General features: G+C 40.9%; 1 protein-coding gene across 1 annotated transcript in view; it reads right to left on the bottom strand.

Annotated features, from left to right (window-relative positions):
* Nucleotides 1-8,035, bottom strand: part of TMEM255B (transmembrane protein 255B) — a 127,593-nt gene extending 119,558 nt beyond the window's left edge. The window contains exons 1-2 of the mRNA XM_006883961.1: nt 8,020-8,035; nt 3,567-3,709 (exon numbers count right to left, since the gene is read on the bottom strand). Of these exons, the coding sequence (XP_006884023.1) occupies nt 3,567-3,709; nt 8,020-8,035 (159 nt within the window). The remainder of the gene's footprint in view (nt 1-3,566; nt 3,710-8,019) is intronic.
* Between the last annotated feature and the right edge of the window lie 487 nt (nt 8,036-8,522).

Here is an 8,522-nt window from a genome sequence, read left to right as displayed (position 1 = left end):
GCGCAAGAGGGGAAGACCCTCTATGAGATGGATTGATTCAGTGACTGGGGTAATTGGGATGGGTGTGTCAGAGGCAGTGCGATTGGCACAGGACACAGCAGAGTTCAGGGCTGTTGTACAAAGGGTTGCTATGAGTCGCAAACGACTCGACGGCACATAACAACAACAATAATTGAAAATAATGTGATAAGTGAGTTTCATTTAAAAAAAATCTTAGCTTGACACTTAATGATACAATAATGTCAAATTTAGGCCAGTTCTCAAGGGTATTATAACCAATAACAAGATATCTCCTCAGAAGCCTACTTTGCATAAACATTTAGGGCAAATGTCATTGGAAACAGCTAAAACAAACCCATTGCTGTCAAGGCTATTCAACTCCTGGTAACTCCTTGTAGTACAGAATCCAACTGTTCCATAGGGTTTTCTCAACCATCATCACTACTGAACCTGGTTGCCAGGACTTTTTTCCAAGGAGCATGAGTTTAAACTTCTTGAAGCAGCTGGTGCATTGAGTTAGTAACTGAGTACACACCATTTGTGCCATCTTGGGACCTTATACTAAAAATAACTTAACTGCCTTCAAGTCTCTTCCAACCCATAGCAACCCTCCATCAGGTTTCAAAGGCTCTAAATCTTTACAGGAGCAACTGGCAGATTGGAACCTCTGACTACTAAGTTAGCAACCAGCTAAGGACTATACCGCCAATAGCGTTCCTTCCCACTCATTCACATGGCTGTCAAATTAGAACTAACCTACAGCTGACCCTCCATTGGGGTTATGTAGCTGTAAATAGCATAGAAGGAAATTGATTATTTTTTAAATAAAATTAGCATTTTTTAAAAGGTATTTTTATTTTAATTGTGATTTTAATGAAATTTTACAGAAAAGTTGGATTTTTCTAATCACTCATTGTTGCACATTTTTCCTCCCTCTCTCTTGCAAAGAGGACTGAGGGAGGGAGAATGGGGTGGAAGAGAGGTAATTGTGCAACAATGGATTAATATATATATATATTATATATTTTTAATATACATATGTTAAGTATTAAACCATAGCTAACCTTCTAGCAAGTTTTCAGAGGCTGTAAATGGCACAGGAGGAGATTATCTGCTTATCTTTCTCCTGAGGATCAGCTGGCAGCTTCAAATCACCCACATGTGGACTAGTAGTGCAGCTTCCTATTTAACTGGTCACTAGTGCTCCCCTAGCTTCCATAAAGCAAGGACCACTCCATTCATGAACCTGCCTTACTGTTCTCTCCTCATAAACTGTAGCACATGTCTATCATTCCAAATCCAAGAGTTTTAAGAGTATGGCTTGAAAAGTAGAAAGTAAAAATCACTATTTTTATTTTCCATAGCTCTTACAACAAATAACCACAAAATAAATTCCTTGGAAACTCACAAATATATTATCTCACAGCTCTTTCTTTTAACCCTCTCTGTATATATTTACATTTGCTGAACCAATTGAGAGAACACTATAACATCGACTCAACGGCAATTAACAACAACAACAGTGAGGACAACTTCCAATATGTGCTAACAAGAACCTCAATATTCAGCCTCACAGCTTTAGACCAGTGTTACAAAGCTCTGAGTCCTGCCGATTATGGTGCCTCCCACCCCTAGTCTTCCAACAAATTTTGAGGAAGGCTTGTAGCTCTGGTTTCCTGGGTTAGCAGACCCAAAGTCATCTCTGTCTCATGTCAGGTCTCTGGTTCTCTGCTGCGCTACTGTGGTGGCGGCTGCTCCTGTAGAGCCTGTTCTGAGTGGTACAGGGATCTTTGGCTCTGAAGGACAAGTATGATGCATTCTCTGTGTCTTCTTTGCTCATAGCGAGATTCTCAATTTCTGCTACTGAATCCACTGAATTTAATAGCAAGATTAGCCAATCCCCTTGTGAACAGGCCCTAAATCCCATCCGTATGCCCCCACCCATCCATGTGGCAAAGTCATATTTAAAGGCTAGAAAAGCCCTTTTCTAGCCATTTTGAACAAAACAAAAAACAAACAAAACAAAACAAAAAACCCTTGATACCACAGACCACTCCCTGGCTTTTCTAGCCACTAGCCTTCATATTTAAAGAATTAACTTGTCCCATACTATCATCTTACTAATAACTACCTTCATGAAAGTGTGTAAGCCAGTTACTCCATGCCTCATGCCTTAATATCCCCATTTTAGATAGACAATTTCTGATTTGTCTATCAAATCAGTACTCTGAGGCTGCAAGCATGGCATCTTTTCTGAAGAATCTTCCGTTCAACTTGGAAAGGTTGAGCATGTGCATTTACAAGCAAAGTCCAGTCCGGAGCAAGCCATCAGGTTGCAGCAACCAACACTAGCTCACAGAATGGACCATCTTCTCTTCATCCAGTTGGGTTCTGGTCAACACATTCCCAGCTATCTGTGGCTAGGTCCAAATGGGCATCAGCTGCAAACTCAGACGTCTACTCTTCTCCATGAGTTCCAGACCAGCTGGTTCCTTCTCTCAACCTCAGCCCCCACATGGGGCCAAGTCAACAAGTCGGGGGTTCTCATGACTCCCTGCTCCTCAAGCCAGAAACCTTTTGTGCTAATCCACACATCTGTGCACGCTAGGTGGGTGGTGCTGAAGGAACACATCAAAGCCCTGCCCGTCTCTTCATTGCTGCATGCCTCCAACTTCCACTGCAGCGGATCCAAGCCTTCACTATGAGCGAACTAACTCGTGAGCTCAGTTTAACCCCAAGTCCTAGAAGAAGGGTCCGATGAGCACCGCTATCTCACAGTTCTAGAGATCAGAAGGCTGATGAGAGCCGCTATCTCACAGTTCTAGAGATCAGAAGGCTGATGAGAGCTTCACTGGGCTCAAACTGAGGTGCTGGATGGCTTGGCTCATTCTGCAGACTCTGGGAAGAATTCTCTGTACGGAATCTGTTTCTTTGTTTATCCAACTTCAGGATACTGTTCATGTTTCCTTAATCTTAACATTTTTTCAAATCATTTGGACCTTTTCTTCTACCCCCCTCCCTCGACTTTGGATAAAGATGGGGCAGTCTACGTTAATGAAAATTAAAGCCTTAGACACCATATCGGGCAATGCCACTCTGTCCTGTAAGGTCACCATGAGTCAAAATCACCTAAATGGCAAAGGGTTTGATTTCTTCCTTTATTTATATATGATCATTTGGGTCTCTGCAAACACTGAAGATAAACTTCCTACTTTAAGGCCAGCTGATTACCAACCTGAATTCTATCCACCACCTTAAACCCCCTTTGACATGTAAATAACATATTCATAGGTTTCAAGAAAGATGGGAAATATCCTTCCATGTGGTTTATAGCCACAGATGCCCGATGGAGGGCATGCACATCTCTGCGAGGAACAAGGGACATTATTCTGCCTTTCAAAAATACACAGAGAAATCGCATTACCCAGCTTTAGAATTCCAACTCTGCAGAGTTGGGGACGAATGTGTCCTCCAAGCAGACAGAAATCTGGATTGTCCTGGTCCCTCCTACCCCCTGCATCTCACAGAGGATCCCACAGACCCAGAACCTTCCCAGCCACACTCACAATGATTCCTGGGTAATAGCCTCCTACAGTCACATTCTCAGTTCTGGTCGTTGCAGCAAGGCCTATGGTCAGTATGAAGATTGACACCAGCAGCAGAGAGATGGCAAACCAAAGAGAAGTCTTCTTTCTTTTTGCAAATCCTTCTATAAGAAGAGAAAATAAGAGATCCATTAAAAAAGGCACCACAAGCTCAGGAAACATCACAAATACATTAAATATAAATGTGGTGTTTCTTTCGGAACATGGCTGTAGTAGTATGCTTAACTATTCATATCTCCCAGACTACAGTCCTAAAATCATGTTACTATCCTTAATTGCAGAAAAAAAAGGTTAAGAATTCAATGTGGGTGGTCAGTCTTATTCAAAGCCCATGAACTTAATCACTGTGCTGTATGGCTTCCCAAGTAGATACAAGGAATTGTGGAATCAGTACAATCTAACTAATAAGCAGAATTTAAGATTATGGTATAACATAATGCTATCACTATTTTAATTGTTCAAAATAAGTCAAGAATCTAGGGCCTTGTTTTAAATATTATTTTATCACATTTAAAATTCATCCACCATACAATCATCTGAAGCAAAACCAAACGTCTCATGAAGCATCTGAGATCAGAAAGATTTTCATCTTTACCAACTTAAAGGAGATATTAGGACCTGTCATGTCAGTTGGAAGGCTAAGGCGCACCTGATCTAAACTGTGACCTTTTCACTTACTTGCTATGCAACTGAAAGTTGGCCAATAAATAAGGCTGGTAGAAAAAGAACTGATGCCTTTGAGTTGTGGTTTTGGAGAAGAGTGCCAAATATTCTATGGATTGCCAAAAAGACAAACAAATATACCTTGGAGAATGTGCAGCCAGAGTGCCCTGTTCAGGCAAGGGCAGTGAAACTTTCTCACATGTTTGGGGCATATTGTTAGGGGGGCCCAGTCCTTGGGAAAGGATGTCCTACTTGGAAAGGTAGAAAGGGTCAGCAAAAGGAGGGGAAGACCTACATAAGATGGGTTGGCACAGGGACTGCAATGCATGGACTTAAGTATGTCAAAGTAAAACATCCCAGTAGGTTTTCCAAAGCTATATTCAATCTTTATGGAAGAAGAACTGCTTTTATGGAGGACTTGTTGGATTCAAACCACCAACATACCAATTAGTATCACAGTACCTAACCATGGGAACACTGAGGATCCTTGATATTATGTCCACGACTCTCTAAATTCTGTGCCACTTTCTCTGCTCTTGGAAGTGGTGATCTGCTAGTCAAACCCAAGTCAACTAAATTCATCATTCCTTCTGTTAACCATTCCCTAAAAAAAGGATGGTGTATTTCTCTCTTGAAGGCCTTTGAACATGCATTTTTCTCTGCTTAATTCTCTTACCTGAACCGCACTTCTAGATTTCACATGGTTGGCTTCTCTTCATCCTCAAAGCCTTATCATCTTTTTCAGGCCACACTATATGTAACAATCCTGGCCACTCATTTCTACATTCTTCATCATTCATCTATTCACCAAATGTTTATTGGGCATATACTATGTAAGTGCCAGGCAGTGTTTCAGATGACAGGGACACAGCAGTATATAAGACACAAGACAGACACAAACTCTTGTCTAGCTAGATCTACCATTTAGTGCAAGGAGACAGACAGTAAATAAGGTAAATAAGCAACTGTAAAAAGTTTGTTCCATGCAATAGATAATCTCTTCCTGCGAGAATTTACAACCTCAGAAATGCCCTGGAGGATCACTATGATTTGGAAACAACTCAATGGAGGCAAGTTGCAGCTGTTGTTTGGGGTTTTTTTGGGGGGTGGTTGCTGCCTATATACTGTATAGGATTAAGGACAGTGTGACTACAAGCTCCTCTGAAAGGCTTGTTCACGCCTAAGTGGGACAGTACCTGGTCTAGCAGCTGCAATCACAGCATGCAAGTGAAAATCTCAGCCTTTCCTAAAGAAGACTAATCCACTTCAATGGTCCCCATCAAATGATGCCATTAATCCCTACAGCAAATGCATCCAGATAAAGCAAAGATTTCTAGGCTCCATCAATGAACCCACTTCCTAAAGGTTATAATTTTCACACAATAAAAATTGAATAATAACTACAACTCCCAGTGGGCCTACCATGTACCAAACAGAGCCATTATCATATGTATACCTCACACCTACACTCTAGAAGGGCTGGGACACAAATTTTCCATGGTGGCACCTCCAGGTCAAATTAGATAAACGTTGAGTGAATAAATTAAGGAGCTCTGGAGATATAATGGCAAAAGTAGGTGACTGATAACTGATAGACTGGTAGTTTGAATCCACTAGTCACCCCACAAGAGATAGACATGGCTGTCTGCTACCATCAGGATTGGCAGTCTTGGAAAGCCTACAAGGTTCCTATGAGTCAGAATGAACTTGATAGCAACAGTTTTCATGTGGTTGGTTTTAGAGTCAATAAATTAAACAAATTATTGGATATATCAGTAAATTGGATCAACTGAAAACAAAGCTCAAAGAAATTAGATCTGAATAACCATGACCCTACAACCTGTCAGTTGGCTTGTGTGTTGCTGCATTATTGAAAGCTAAGACATGGTGGTGGTGGTGGTGGTGGTTGTTATGTACCTTCAACTTGACTATGACTTGGGAGCTCTGGTGGCCTAGACTCAAGAAGCTGCACTGCAATCCCAGAAGTGCATGGTTCGAATTCACCAGATGTTTTTCTGCTGGAGAAGGAGGGACAATCTCCTTCTGTACCAGTCAGATCTGATTTGTAATGCATGCACAAAAAAATAATATAATGTTTTAAAAAAAAACAGTTGACTATGACTCATAGCAACCTGCCCTATCCTGAGCCAAATTCTCTATCTCTGACACACTTGACCCCATTGCCACAGTCACTGGGTCAATCCACGTCATCCAGGGTCTTCCTCTTCTGTGATGATACTCTACTCTTTCAAGCATGATGTCCTTCTTCAAGGTTTGAGCCCTTCCGGTAACATGACCAAAGTATGTGAGCTTCAAAATTTTTGCTTCTCTCAAAAAGTTGAATACAGAAACTCCGTATCACCCAGCTAATTCCACTACTAGGAATATATACTTAAAATTAAAAGTGGCACACAAATAGAGATTTGCACACCAATGTTCATAGCAGCATTATTCACCATCACAAGAACATGGAAACAGCCTAAATGTTCAACCACAACTGAATGGATTGAGAAATTGTGGTACATTCACACAATGGAATAGTATGCAGTACTCAGGAGCAAAGATTTTTAAAAATACTACAAAATTTTGTAGTATTTCCAGAAGAGACTGGAAAGCATTATGTTGATTGAACTAACTCAGTCTCATAAGGATAAATGCTGCTTAAGACCATTATTGTGAAAACAAAAGGAAAACTAGTAAAACATGTATGGAGACCAAAAGGGAGAGGGGATGAGAGCAGAAGGGTGAAGGGATGGGAGCAGAATGGTGAGGATGGGTAGAGGCAAAACCACAGGATTGCACAATTTGGTGGGTGGATGGAATGAGTGAAGGAAATGGGAAAGATCCAACAGGGACCTAAAATGATAGGGTAATGATGGGCAAGGTCCAAGGGTGATTAATTTTATAAAACATAATGCATTGGAATGATTGTATGAAATACAATGTGAATGAAGAATAGTGTGAAACACAATGCATATGAACTTCGTAAGCAAACCAATAGAAAAAAATTTTTAAAAAGTGAGAAATTTTAAAAAGATAACCGAGAATGAAAAAAAATTCTTGCCTCCAAGAAGCAAACTGGTTTCATTCACTCTAAGTCAGAACTGTTTGTGTTCTCTTGGCAGTCTTTGGCATGTTCAATACTTTTCTCAGCACCACAATTCAAAGGCATTGATTCTTCTTCTGTCATCTTTATTCATTGTCCAGGTCTCAGATGCATAGCAAGCAACTGAGAAGATCATGGTCTGGATCAGGTGCATCTTAGTCTCTAAACTGACATAGCTATTCTTTAGCACAATGTAGATATTTTTGACAGCAGGTTTTCCTAGTGCAACTCATCTTTTGATTTCCTGACTGCTCGTGCCAAGAACATTGATTGTGGATTCAAGCAAGATGAAATCATTAACAACTTCAGCCCTTTCTCCATCTATCGTGGTACTGCCTTTTAGCCTGGTGGTGAGGATCTCTGTTGTTGTGTTACAATCTATATAAAAGGCAGCAATCCATGCTTTCCACAGTAAACACTTCCAAGTCCTCAGTTTCAGCTAACAAGGTTGTGCCATCTGCATAACACAGATTATTGATGAGTCTTCCTCCAATCTTGATGCCACATTCTTCTTCATGAAGTTCTACCTCCTCAATGATCTGTTCCATATACAGATTGAAAAGGTATGGAAAAAGGATACATCTCTGATGCACTCCTTTCTTGATTTTGAACCATACAATGCCTTGGCACTGGTATTTCAAATACCAGCAGGGTCACCCATGGTAGGCATGTTTTAGGGGAACCTCCAGACAAAGATAGACTTGGAAGGAAGGAATAGCACCCAAAATTAACTAGTGAAAATCCTATAGATCACAAGAGAAAATTATTTGTTTTAGTGTTAGAAGATGAGCACTCAAAACACACATTTGTCACAAAAAGAAATCAAGCGCATCAACAATCATGAAGATGGTGCAGGCTTGGACACGCCTTCATTCTGTTGTATATGAGTCAGAGTCAACTCAATGGCTGTTGTTATGTGTCATCTTGTTGTTATGAGTCACTTGTGACTCATAGCGATCCTATGTACAAGAGCTCTATACGTTCTTCTATCCTGTGCCAACCTAGCCATCTCAAATGCACGTATTCCCACCTTCCCAGTCACAGAATCAATCCATCTCATCAAAGTTCTTCCTCTCCTTCGCCGCCCCTCCACTCTGCCAAACATGATGTCCCTCTCCAAGGACCAGTCCCTCCTTGCAACATGCCCA

The sequence above is a fragment of the Elephantulus edwardii genome, unplaced genomic scaffold (assembly GCF_000299155.1).
Source record: "Elephantulus edwardii isolate Elephantulus edwardi_28Jun2011 unplaced genomic scaffold, EleEdw1.0 scaffold00030, whole genome shotgun sequence".
Lineage (NCBI taxonomy): Eukaryota > Metazoa > Chordata > Mammalia > Macroscelidea > Macroscelididae > Elephantulus > Elephantulus edwardii.
Note: the sequence above shows the minus strand (reverse complement) of the source record. Positions and strands in the feature narration are given on the sequence as shown.